Source organism: Mirounga angustirostris, unplaced genomic scaffold, assembly GCF_029215605.1.
Source record: "Mirounga angustirostris isolate CCGP_5_RB_7025 unplaced genomic scaffold, mMirAng1.0.hap1 SCAF_8, whole genome shotgun sequence".
In the NCBI taxonomy this organism is placed as follows: Eukaryota; Metazoa; Chordata; class Mammalia; order Carnivora; family Phocidae; genus Mirounga; species Mirounga angustirostris.
In genome coordinates, this window is record NW_026991716.1 from 142,512,619 (window position 1) to 142,525,943 (window position 13,325).

Genomic DNA, 13,325 nt, shown 5'->3' on the forward strand with positions numbered 1-13,325 from the left:
GTAAATTATAATAAGCTGCTGTGGCCCCTACAGATGGTGCTGACAAGACCACTTGAGGCTCCGTTTCCACTCAGCTGAGGAATGCTAGAATGTAAAGCCCACGTTTTCACAGGGAAGACACTCCGTTTCTTGCCAAAATGTAGTGATTTCTACCAGCTGAAGCTGGCTGGGCAGCTCTCCAACGGTTTAAACAATACTTCACATCTTAAATGTGAACCATAGACTGTTTCAGAGTCAGAAGTTACATTAAAATAGAAGAGTTTTCTTCCCCACCCCTTTCAAATCAGTGACGCTGAAAAGGAACTGATAAGATAAGCATGAGAGGTACGGATGCATGTGATTTTTTTTTTTTTTTTTAATATTCATGGTTTGACATTTTGGGATCTTGTGTAGAAGTGAGTGGGAGGCTACCTCGGGTCTGAAAAATCAAACTACGATCTCAAGAGGAAGATGATAAAAAACACAACAACAAGGAAAGATCTCCTCAACCACAGAGCAGGCGACAAATAGTTAAATGGCATTTCAGTAAATTGTTGTTTGGACATTTAATTTTCGGATAGGTAAATTATGTTATTCAAAACTCAACACGTATAAAAAGGATGTATCGGAGTCTCTTACAACTCTTGCTCCCCGTCCCCACCCATATGCCACAGAGCAGGACTGGTCAATGCTTTTCCGAGTTCCTGCCCGGTTTCCACATGCCAGTACAAACAAATACAAGTATACACGTATATTGTCCTTTCTAACACAAGAATGTGTGCATACTGCTTTACGTTTTCCTTTCTTCACACAGCAAGGTACCTGGAAGATCCTTCGTGCCTTTGGATCACTGCTGCAAATTTTATTTAGCCAGACCCCTGTGGCTCGACCTTTACATGGTTTTCAATGCTCTCTTTCAAAGGATGCTGTAATATTTTAATACCTCGCTAAGTCACTTTGCCTATGTGTGAGTGTATCTGAATGATAAACTCCCAGAAGGAGAATGATTGCTTCATTGGGTACATGCATTTTTAATACTGATCAATACTGCCCAATTGCCTGCTTCAGAGGTTGGACCAATTGATACTCCCAGCAGGAATGTACGGGAATACCTTTCTCCTCACAGACTTGTCAGTGGTGTAGCAAGTTTGTTAATCTTTGCAAATTTGACAGGTGAAAATGCTACCTTGGTGTTATTTTAAATTGTGTTTATTTTATCATGAATGAGGTTGAGAATCTTTCCCCCCCTCTTTTTTTTTTTTTTTTTTTTACATAGCCATTCACTTATTTTTCTAGGAACTATCTGTTCATTTCCTTTGACTATTTTTTATTAGGTTCTTTGACTTAACCGTTTTCAGGAGCTCTGTTTGTACCAGGACGGTGAGCCCTAGCTGTGTTAGGAGCAGCCAGTGCTTCCTTCTAGGGAGGATGGTCGAGAACTACAAGAAATCTTACGGCTGGAGCGCAGAGGCGCTGGCGGAAGCTGAATGGCCACGGGCAGAAAGACTAGGGGCTCCCGCACAGCAGCTTTCCAGGAATCTGGTAGGACTTAACTTATGGTACTGAGGGTCATAAAAAGTCTGTTACTGTAGATTCACGCATCAGTCTTTTCTTTGACTATTTCTGGATTCTGGATTTTGAGTCACACTGAAGGGGTCTCCCCCCATTCCAAGGCTAGGAAGGAATCACCTCACTTTTCTTTTTATGTTTCCTTTAAAAAAAAAAAAAAAACTATTCAAACATATGATCCATTTGGAATCTCTTCTGGAGGTGCAGTAAGAGGTATGATCTAATCTTGTTTTTGTCTACATGACTTCCTAGTTGTCCCCAAATCATTTTATTCAATAGTCTATTTTTACCCCTAGAAAAGACGACACTTTTAAAATATTCTAAATTCCTTTATGTGTCTGGGTCTGTTTTAAGACTTTTCTATTCTGTTGCATTGGTTTATCTATTCACATGCCAGGACCACACTGTTTTAATTGCTGAGGTTTTATAATGAAGTCTTTCCTTAATCTGCCTTAAAATAATTGGATATGTTTAATCATGAGACACAAAGAGTATTATCCTAAAAAGGCATGATGACTGATGAGACAAGAATGTTTGAAGAGTAAACTGCTGGTCTTGGGACAAAAAGAAAATCTGAAAATAGATATAATCCTGACAGTAGTGATAAAATACATAATTACCAAATCTAGGAAGCCATAGTAATCAAGCCTTGTGGATATCATTTTAAATGTTTATTTTGGGAGCTGCTAAAACTATAATGCAGAAACATAATTATATCATGTACAAATAGTTTCAATTTGAATTCCACACACTCATGATGCTTTTTTCCAGCAGTGACCTGCTCTTCATGCAAAACTGCTTCTTACACAGTACTTACCAACTTTTGAAAGTCCAAAATATGTTTGCATTTTTATAAATAATTCATGATGTGGACACACAGCACTGTTTCAATACCTTCATAAGCAACGCTTTCTCTTTGCGACTGTAGAAAATGTTTTTGTCAAAGTAAAAAGCTTTTTATCACTGCCTCAGGAAATAAAAGAGGCACCCCAAATGCTCTAAACACATCTCTCCCTCCTTCCCTTCAGCTGGTGGTGCTTGCCCCACGCTGAGCTCCACACCCCTGTAGCTGTGCGCCCAGACATACTGCGTTCTCGGTAACTCAGAAGCCCTGGTCACTGGTGTCAAACAGTGTTTTTGGATTACATGCGAAAAAAAAATGAATCAAATGATGTTTCAAGTTATGCTAAAACTCAAGCACCACGTTACTTATTTCATTATTGCCTTCCTTTTGGGAAGGCTAATATTCTTAAAGGACCATTTTGATCATATTCTCTCTCCCACCTAAACACCTTCGCTTACTTATTCATTAGACTTATTGCCTAATTGCTTGGCAATGTGCTAGGCACTGAGGTTAAGAAAATGAATGAAACATGCGTCCTGCCCACGGGAAGGAAGGGAGACAGTACCAGCCCCAGGCACCGCGGGGCCCCGAGGAGGGGACGGTGAGCAAGCCCAGGGAAAAGGAGGGAATTCCCAGAGGCCAGCGGATGGCAACTGGAAGGAAAGGACCCCAACGGAGGGGACCGGCTGACGGGGGGGCGGAAGTTCTCCAACCAGGCGCAGTTTGGCACTGGAGGAAGTGGAGGGGAGATGAGGCGGCAGACGGGGGGAATCCCTGCGCCGAGAGCTTCGTCCCAGGACACCGATGTCATTAAAGAGTGTTCTCCCCCTTTGCACCCCTCTTCAACCGTCACTGCTCAAAGGTGTCATAATTGCCCTTGATCTTGTCTGGACCCACCCCCGCCCCGAGGCAGCAGCTCCTCGAAGGAGGAGGTCTGTGGACATAGTTGTTGCCAGCGGGCAGGGCAGCAACTGGAACCCAGATGCCGGACGAACAGGTGCCTGTCACCTGACCCAACGGCACGGTGCTTGGCCCTCCCGCCCCTCCCCAGGAGGCACACGGAGTGACCTCCACAGGAAGACTCCAGTCTTTCCTCCGCCGCTCACACCCTCACACCGCCGGTACCTCCCGCTTCTCTTCCGCGTGAAGCACTAGCCATTCAAGATACGGCTCCAGTTTCATCCCGCTCCCGCCGGCAACGTTCATCAGGATCCGCACCGAGAGCTTCAGAGTGTCCCCGCTTCAGGGTGCTTGCCGATGCCGAGCGCGCGCACTCACGCCGGCCATGCTCTCCTCCGCACGCGAGCTGGCCTCCCAGGACTTGCCCTCCGAACAGCTCCCGGTCACTCCCGTCACTGGCCGGGCCGCCCGGTCACTGACCCACCTGCGCGGCGCGGGGCCCCCTGCGGCCTGGCCCTGCACCCCGACCCTGCTCACTGCGGGCTGCGGCTGCCTGCGCGGGCGGGGGGCTCTCGCGTCCGTTTCCCACCTTCCCACGGCGCCCCCCCCGCGCCCGAAGCCCCCCAGCGCCACACGGGCCTGCCAAGCTCTCCCTGCAGAGAGGGCCCCCTTCCAGCGTCCCCGGCTTCCTCGCTCCATCTTCTCGAAGGCTTGCTCTGTTCTTTCTCCTGTCTTCATCCTCCTCAGCAAGTAACATTCTCAGGTCCATCCCACGTGGGGAGAAGGCAGCTCCCACCGGCCTGCGGCGGGAGGCCCTGGGGCGCTGTCTCCCCTTTCCCGCCCTGCCGGCCCCGGGCGCTGCTCTCCGCTGACCCTCGGCCCCTCGGAAAACGGGTCTGCATCTCCGCCACCGCACTCAGAATCCCCGGACGGGGGGCCCTGACGGACCCCGGCTCTGCAACTTACTTGATCTCCGGGGCGTCTGGCTCCTTCGGCGCTGCGGTGCCCCCTCCCGATTCCAGGGCACGTTCTGTTCCATTGCGCCTCCTCTCTCGCTCACTCCTCCTCTGGGTTCTCCATGGTTCTTCCGCTCCTGTCACCCCGTCTTCTGTCTCCCCTGCTCCCGCGCGTCACGGCAGGTTTCCATCCAGAGCCGCGGCTCCTACTGCCACCGCGGAGTTAACAAGCCTCATCTCCCACCCCACTCCCTCCGCGGCTGCCCAGAGGGCCACCCCGTCCTTCCACACCCCGTGCGGGGGGAGCCCCGGCAGCGCACAGCTGTGTGCTCGCGGCTCCACGAGGCTGCGCCGGGGCCCGCGGCGCACGGGGGTCCTGGGCACACGCGCGCTGGCGGCCCAAGCCCGAGACTGTGAGGGCGGCGATGAGTCCTGGCCCGGCAGCCTTGCTCTACGCACCCTCCGACTGCCGGACTTGACTCATCCAGCTGCCTTCTGAACACCTCCACTGAGCTGGGCGGTAGCTGCCAAACACAACACCGGATCCCTGCCCACTCCCGGTGGGCCCCTCCTCAGGCTTCCCCTTCACACGGTCGGGCAGGTGCGCAACTGCTCCGCCGAAAGCCCAGGCACCACTCTTGCCCCCTCCCCCTTCCCTTATCCACACACCCAATCCACCCGCACGTGTTGCACTCTCGGCCTCCAACCTCCTCCTGAATGAAGCCACAGTTCATTGCCATGCCGGTCACCCGTCCCTTGTCCTCCCTACTACAGTGGCCGCCATACACTCCGTCTCCACGACAGCCCCTGCATTCACTCACCGAACTGCAGCCAGAAGGAGGTTCTTGGACCACAAAGCACATAATCCCCACTAGTTTAAAACCTTCCAGTAGCTTCCCCTTGCTCACGCAGTCACACGCAATTTTCCCCCAACTTACGAAGCCCCAACCTGGCCCGTTTGCTCTGTGGGCTTCACTCCACACCACCGCTCCAGTCTGTACCCCGGTTCTGGCAACAGGTGCCCTCATTCTGTCCCCCAACCTGAGACTCCCTCTGCCTGGGCCACATGGGCCATTCAGACCCCAGGCAAACTTCCCCTACACAGAGAAACCCTCACAGACCACCCAAACTAAAGGAGCTGTCCCCGTCAACTCTCGAGTTTACCTCCAGGTATAGCTCTTGTGGCCTTGATGGGGTTTTTTTTCCTTGGTATGCTTGACTGGTTCACGTCTACACCACAGAATGCAGGCACCATACAATCAGAAATCCCCATACCAACAACAGTGCTGACCAAAGAGGTGCCAATTCCAATATTTCCTGGTCTTTTATCCTTTTCTCTGGACAAGGAACCACTACGACCTCCACCAGCCCTACACACACACACACACACAAACACACACACACCTTCCAGGCCCGAAACTAAGGAGCCATCGGACCCCTGCCTTATCCAGTCACCCAGTCCTATTAATACCACCTGCTCCCTATGGCTTTTGTCTCCCCTACTTCTCAGTGCATGCTCCCCATCTGGGTTCAGCCTCCCACGCGTCCTCACCTGGCAGATTACGCTGCCCCTGGCCACACAGCAGCCCTGCACCCCCTCGGAAGGCGGTGGTCTTATAGCCTTTCTACCTTAGCTCTCTGTGTGTAGTCCTTCAGAGGGGTTCACACTAACGAGTAACCAGGAGATCCTGAGTGTTAGCCCAAGAGAAGCCTCTCTCCTCACCACCCCCTCCCCACGCCTCACCGCGCAGCAGCCTCTGGCTCTGCCTTCAGCAGGCCAGCAGGGCCTCCCAGAGGCTTCACTCCCCCACGCTTGGACAGGAAGAACCCCTCCACCTCAAGACTCCTACTGGCTCCTCTGTGAGATCCTTTCAGGGCCTGCCAATCAGCTGGTGTTCAGTCTCCTGTCCCTAGAGCACCCCGTACTGCCTCTGCGAGGGACTGTGTCCGCAAACTGCCTCACCTGCTAGCTGTGGGCTCTAGGGGCGTGGACCCTGTCTCCCCCACGGTTGGACCCTGTCTCCCCCTGTTGGACCCTGTGTCCCCCACAGCTGGACCCTGTCTCCCCCATGGTTGGACCCTGTCTCCCACACGGTTGGACCCTGTCTCCCCCACGGTTGGACCCTGTCTCCCACACGGTTGGACCCTGTCTCCCACACGGTTGGACCCTGGCACACAGAGGCTGAGGCCAAGTCAGTTTTCAATGAGTGGCCTTCAATTCCTACGTTCCCTTTCCACAAGCACCACGTTGTTGTCTTTTGTTTCTTTTCACCTTTGAATTTCCAAAACAAGTATCAGAGCACCTTCGATACATAGGTCAGCCACCGTTACAGTCTCAGGGATATAACCAAAAAAGACAAGCTCCCTCCCTCAGGCTCTCACCAAGCTTGCTTTCTGCACAGGGAAGACAGGCAATAAAGAAGCAGGCCAGTAAATGAGCAAGAGAATTCCAGAAAGTGGTAAATGCTACAAATAAAATCAGAGTGCTAGGCATCTTCTGTTTCCTTTGTAAGATCTTGAGCTACTCTATCACTGTGGAGTTTTCCCTTAGACCAATTTAGATCAGCTGGAGGAGCTTGATTTACATTTTAAAAGGAAATTAAAATGTTTTGAATTACAACTAAGAGCTTTCCTTTTAAGGGAGAAATATTCCTTTTTCATGAAAATTATTTTTTCTTTCCTTCTCAGACTGCCAGAGCTGTGTTTAAACAAACAAAAATTAACAATATATTGATGAGATGTTCATCACACCAGGTTTAACCTGCTTTATGGTAAACAAAATCCTAACATTTACTTAATTATCTACTGCCGTGCACTTTTTTCCCTGTGATGAGGAAGGACTTTTAAGATCCACATTCTTAGCAAGTTTCAAATATGCAACACAGTACTATTAGGCACAGACACCATGTTGTACATTATATCCCCATGGCTTACTTATCTTATTGCAATGCATTTCTTTTCCCAAGGGACAGAAGAAGTTTTATGTGCAAAATTATCCGAGGGTAAGACATCAGATTGACGTGAGAGAAGACACTGTCCTGTTTCCACTACCTCTGATTCAGATTTTTAGGGATTATCTTTGTTCATGTAGGTTTTTTGAAACTGAAAGAGGAGTTTTGTGAAATTTAAATTAACACCCCTTAGCAGTTCCAGCCAGTTTAAACAGCGTGGCCTCTGGATTTCAGCCCTTCTGGCTACTCCAGCCACAAACAGACACAGACGTCTCCACAGACACTTGGTCTACCAGGACCTGCACCTGGCCAGGCAGGGAAAATTCACAATTCTGCTTTACTGGGTATCTTGGCAGGTATCCAGATCCGTATTTCAGGTCCTTGGAAGGAACAGTCATCATTATTTTCATCTACCTCAAACAATTTGCACTGACTAGGGACTCAGTGATTACCTGTTGGTTGGCTGTGAATTGACTTGACCTCCATTTCTGTTGCTGTGCTTCTGGCCCCACACCCTCAGCAACCTCTGTCTCACCAACGCGGTAAAAAGAAGCTACATGTGAAGTGTAGTGTAGCTTCCATGTGTTACACACATTTTCTCTTAAAAGGAATCCTATTTATCTCAGTGTGTTCAAGTGCTGACCACATAGTATCTTCAGTCTCAAGAAACCAAGCAAGAGTGGTTAGGGATTGATGCGGAGCATATTTCGAAACTACCATTTCTGGAAACATACACATTTTCTGTTGTGAACATTTGAAAAAGACACAATACACTGTAGTCTGAAGCAGCGTCTGTGGATGACATTCACAAATCTTTGCCATGTCCTTTTCCTTGCTCCCTCTGTCCCCTCCGTCCTGACCAACCAGCGCTTTCCTTTTTCTACAGCTCTGCACCATTCAGAGTAGGCAGCTGTAGAGACAGAACACTGGTGAGGGAGAGGAAGGGAGAGACTTTTCTGACTTCTGAATGTCCTCAAGGCAGTATGCTCAAGGTCTCTTCTCCGCTGAGATACCTCTCCTGCACTTTCCACCACAACACCAAGTGCAGACAAGGTGAGTTGTTTTTTCCAGAAAACTGTGGCTTATACTGGTCTATCACAGCGTGACTTCTTGACTTTCCTCTACATGCACGTACACACACACACACACACACACACATGCACGCGCACACACACTGATGCAAAGTGGACTTCTCCATTCTCTCTGGGAGGATCTGGGATCTCCAAGTGCAGAGATGGCTTTCTAGTCCAGTCAGCAACTTTTGAAGCAGTGATGAGCCCGAGGACAAGGTCAGAGGCCAACATTTAAAAGGTGGATGGCAGATGAGGGGGAGTCAGGCATGACCGGACAGGGAGGGAGCACGACCGCCCACCTATGAGCCCTGGGCATCAATGCTAAACCTGCTTCCAGGAGGATCTCTCCTACTGGTTGGTGAACTCCTCTTGGACCATGGCCAGGCCAGGGCAACACCTGGCAACTGGCAGTAGTTTTAATAAGTGTTTGCTCCGTGCATTACTGAGCAAACCAGTGAATCAGTGTGAACCAAAATGCAAAACCAAAATGGACAAGAATGGAACCAGGATATCCAACTTCCAACCCATGATTTGCTTTTTGTGATGATAAAAATAGGGGCACCTGGGTGGCTCAGTTGGTTAAGCAACTGCCTTCGGCTCAGGCCATGATCCTGGAGTCCCGGGATCGAGTCCCACATCGGGCTCCCTGCTCAGCTGGGGGTCTGCTTCTCCCTCTGACCCTCTTCCCTTTCGTGCTCTCTGTCTCTCATTCTCTCTCTCAAATAAATAAATAAAATCTTTAAAAAATAAAAAAAATAAAAAAATAAAATAAAACCAGCATTCCCAGAAACAGGAATTGGACACAGCAGCCTTTATGTGACAACTTGATTGTTAGACCCAGAAGAGACCAAACGGAAAAGTAAAAAAGAGAATAAACATGCAACAATTAAGACACATCTGTATACATTTGGGCATTTTTCCATTCTTACAGAACCCAGAACTCATTTTTACTGACAAATATCAAAAAGTCTGCCAAGGGGCGCCTGGGTGGCTCAGTCGTTAAGCGTCTGCCTTCAGCTCATGGTCCCAGGGTCCTGGGATCGAGCCCCTCATAGGGCTCCTTGCTCAGCAGGAAGCCTACTTCTCCCTCTCCCACTCCCCCTGCTTGTGTTTCCTCTCTCGCTGTGTCTTTCTCTGTCCAACAAATAAAATCTTAAAAAAATAAAAATAAAAAAAGTCTGCCAAAATTCTGGTACTTGACCAATTCAGACAGATGAAGCTTATCATGCAGCAAGACAGAAACAAAGACCCCAAAAGTGTCAGAGCAGAAACTGGCTACTGTTCTTTGAGCGTCCATTCAGCCTCTTCCCCACCTTTGCCTAATAACAAATTGTGCTTAAGAGTACTTTCATACTTAGCACCTTAGCAAAATCCCAAAGAAGACCTTGTAGCCTTTTGTTCCTATTCAAACCCCAGGCTACTCCTTGCTGACTTAGTTCAAGGGAAGAAAACACACACAAAGACAAAAACCAACAATTCTTGAGTGTGATTATCACTGGGCTTATCCCAGCCAGAACCTTCTGCAGAGTGGGTCCCTTCTGATGGCTTTCTTCTCTAGGTCCTCTGTCCTTCCAAAGGGAAAGCCTGCTGGGAACCTCATAGTTCAGCCTCATTCAACCTGGACGGTTAATCTTTATCCTGTCCCACAACACCCCTGGCAAGGTACCCCCACCCAAACTAACAAACCCCACTAACAGCAAATACAAACAGAACCTTCATCATTTTAGGAAACCCTGTTCCGCCCAAATGCCCACACCCGTCTCCTTGCCACTGCCCTCTCCCCAAAATAGTGCTCCTCACGGGCAAGGCATGGTACTCTTCCATTCCCCCCCACACCCCAACAGCCAAATGTGAAATGCAGATGTTTATTTAGAACACACAAATGCACGTGGAAGGGAACAGACAGGAACCCCAGTTCTAGGCCCAAGGCTTAACCAACACACTTCAAAACTCCTTGGGAGCTCCATGCTCTCACCCCACCTTCAATTCGTGGCACATCCGTGTCCATTTCAGTAAGTAAAAATCTACTAAGATGTCCACATCTAAGGGCAGCAGGGCGCGACTCCTCTTGCCCAGACCACATCCCTCCCCAAATGCAGCATCTAAAAATCAACCAACACCCACGCGGGGGGGGGGGGGTTGAGGAAGTAGATGACTGGGAGCTGCGTCTGACTAGGGGAGACTACAGGATGGAGGAGTGGGGAGGGGCGTCCAGGGACCACGCCTAGCAGTCCTATCAGGTCCATGGTCAAGTTGGGGCAGAAACAGCCGCTGGGCAGCCAGGGTGCGCGCTGCGAGAGGCCGCTGGGCCATGCGGCCCGGGTGGATCCCCGCGCCCAGGAGGCGGGATCGCTGGGGGCTGTAGGGCCCGCACAGGACACGCTCGCAGGCCCAGGGGCTGCACCCCAGCGGCGCTCAGGCGGGTAGTGTGCCCAGACAAGTGCCAGCAGCGAGGTTGGGCTGGACCCCAAGTGCCCAGAGGCGAAGACTGGCCAGGGCTGGGGAGTGAGCGGCAGATGGGAGCAGGAAGCCAAAACGCGACCCTGGAGAGTCTGCCGGGAGAAGGCGCCGCGGAAACGCGGTTCCCTAGCGAGCAGCAGACAAAGGCTCGGGTGCGCACGCGGTGGACGGTGGCGCCCGGGCTCCGCGCTTAGGGCCGGGAAGAACCCTGCCCAACCCGGCTGGTGCCGGAGTCGCCCGGTGCCCCGCGGGTGCGACCTTCGCCACCCCCCACCCCCAGCCCCGGGTCTCCCGTCCTCACCTTGCTCGCCCTCCATCCACAACAACGGCGATCCCCTCTTCTGCGCACCGGGCGCCTCTTCACTTAACATCTTCCGCCTCCTGCCTTCTAGCAAACCTCTGACTTGACTATTCTGCTCAGCCTTGCCCCCCTCCCCCGCGACACGCCTTCTACCACCCCTGCTCCAGCACGCTCTCAGCCCAGCACCCGGGACTGAGGAGGCGGGGCGGCCTTAGTCGGCCCGGGGGTCCGAACCCGCGGCGCCTTCCTCCTCCACCCTGACGCCCCATTGTCCGTCCCTTTACCAGCCCAAGCACCAGCTAAACCCCGGGATCTAGAGAAAGTGGACGCTTAGTGGAGATGCACCCATTTCACTCCGCTAGTCCACGCTCTGGAACAGGGTCACTGCAGCGGGGGCGGGAAGGGGAGCGACCCGGGCCCCGACACCGGACCCGGGGAACCGCGAGTGCCTTCACCTTTGGGAGCGCGGAGCTCCGGTGTCCTGGCCTGCCCTCACCCGGCCAGGGGACCCAGCGGGCGGGACCTCCAAGTGGAAGGAAGCGCGCTTCTTCCAGCCTCACTGGTCCCAGGCTAAGGGGAGAGGAGCCTGGCGTAAGGGGTCACAGAGTGGAGACTGCAGCGATGGGCCGGGCAAGTGTGGCCTCAAGCAGCACCGGGGGACCCGAGGGGGGCAGCGGGTCCCGTTCTCACCGCGCTCCAGGGTCACCCTTCCCCCGCACGCACGCGGAGCCTGGGAAACCCCGGTGTCCCGGCGCTGACGGACGCTCCCGCGCGCCACCAATGTGCCTCGAGCCTCCCGTCCTACAGTGAAGCCCACTGGGCGCCAAATGCCTCCGGCACAAGCACCCCGCGCGCCCCCGACCGCGGGGAATGAGGAGCCCGGCACTTACTGGGGCTCAGGAAACACTCCGTCAACCTTCGGAAGCAGCTCGCGTTATTAGAAGGTCCATCTTCCATGTCGGAGCCGAAGAGCAGTGGGGACGCGGCGGCGAGGGCGAAGCCGGCGCCTCGGGGCCGCCGTGGAGCTCGGCCGCCGCCGCCGGGGCTGGGGCCGGGGCAGCCCCCGCCGGCACCCGGGAAGCCGGGGGAGCCCGCGCGGCGGGCGGCCGGGCCGAGCGGGAGCCGGAGCCCGGCGCGGGCTGGGAGCAGCAAACCCTGGAGCGCAGAGCAGAGGAAGAGCCGCCGCCGCCCGCCGCCGCCGCCGCCGCCGCCGCGGGGACTACTGCTGGCAGGGACGCTCAAGGGAGCTGCCTCTTGTCCTCCTCCGCCGTCGCCGCCGGCATCGCCGCCGCCTCCTCGAGCCGCCGCCGCCGCCGCTGCGCCCTCCCTTCCCGGGAGACGCACGGGGAGGTGAAAGGCAGATGAGGAGGGGAGAAGAGAAGGAGGGGGCGGGGGGGGCGGCGGCCAGAAGTAAAAGGAAGATGGAGAGGAGGAGGGGACAGGGGAGGAGAGGGCGAGCGCGAAGGGAGCGCGGGCCGAGCCCCAGCCGCCGCCGCCGCCGCGCGCACACAGGGCGCCCGGGCCCCCCGCGGGGCTGGCGCGGCCTGCGGAGGAGGGGGGCGGGCGCGGGGGCGCGGCGCGCTCGGCCCGGCCTCTGCCAGGCCGCTCGGGGGCCGGACCCGGGCCCACCGCGCTCCCCCCGCCGGCAGCGCCGCGCCAGGGCTCCGGGCGGAGTTTGCCGGGGCCGGATCCGGGCTCGTCCGCGGGCGCCGGCAGGGGGGCCTGGGGGCGGGGAGCGAGCGGCTCCACGGGGCTGGCCATGGCCCTCCTCCCCGGGCCGCGGTGGGGCAGGCCGCCGGCGGGAGGGCGCGCCGCGGGCCGGGCTCGGCGGGCTCCGCCCCCGCAGGACCTGCCTTCCCCGGCCGGTCGGCCCGAGCGCGGGTCTGCTCCTCCTCTCCGGTCTTCCGCGCCCCGCCCGGCCCAGTCTTCACATCGCGTCCCGCTCTGGGCGCGGGAGGACCTGGGGCCGGGCGCGGGTCCCCGGCGGCGGCGCCTGGCTGCCGGCTGGCGCGCGCAATCGGCGTGCTCCCGGCCGGGGCGAGGGGCTGCGGAGACGCCGCCTGCAAGCGTGGCGTGGTTTGTGCGCGCTCCGGTGGCTGAGCCTCGGCGACTGCTCGAAAGCAGCGGAGAAAAGCGCCGCAGTGCCGCTGCCCGTGGAGGAGGTGGCGGCGGCGGCTGCAGAAGACGCCCACTGGCGGAGCGGGCGCTCCCCACGCCGCCGCCGCCCTCCCCCACGTAGCGCGCCCCGCCGCCACCGGGCCCCCGGGCCCCCGGGCTCCAGGCTCCCGCACC

At 54.9% G+C, this 13,325-nt stretch overlaps 1 protein-coding gene across 10 annotated transcripts in view; it reads right to left on the minus strand.

The window, feature by feature from the left end:
- PDE10A (phosphodiesterase 10A) overlaps positions 1 to 12,923 on the minus strand; it is a 297,734-nt gene extending 284,811 nt beyond the window's left edge. For 2 of the 10 annotated variants that reach the window (XR_010413847.1, XM_064598347.1), the window contains exon 1: positions 11,924 to 12,923. Coding sequence is in view for 7 of the 10 variants with exons in the window: in XM_064598347.1 (XP_064454417.1) it covers positions 11,924 to 12,794 (871 nt within the window). In the remaining 3 variants the exon portion in view is untranslated. Of the gene's footprint in view, positions 1 to 11,033; positions 11,787 to 11,923 lie in introns of those variants that run through there. The other 8 variants (XR_010413848.1, XM_064598343.1, XM_045865868.3 and 5 more) reach the window with 8 other exon arrangements.
- Between the last annotated feature and the right edge of the window lie 402 nt (positions 12,924 to 13,325).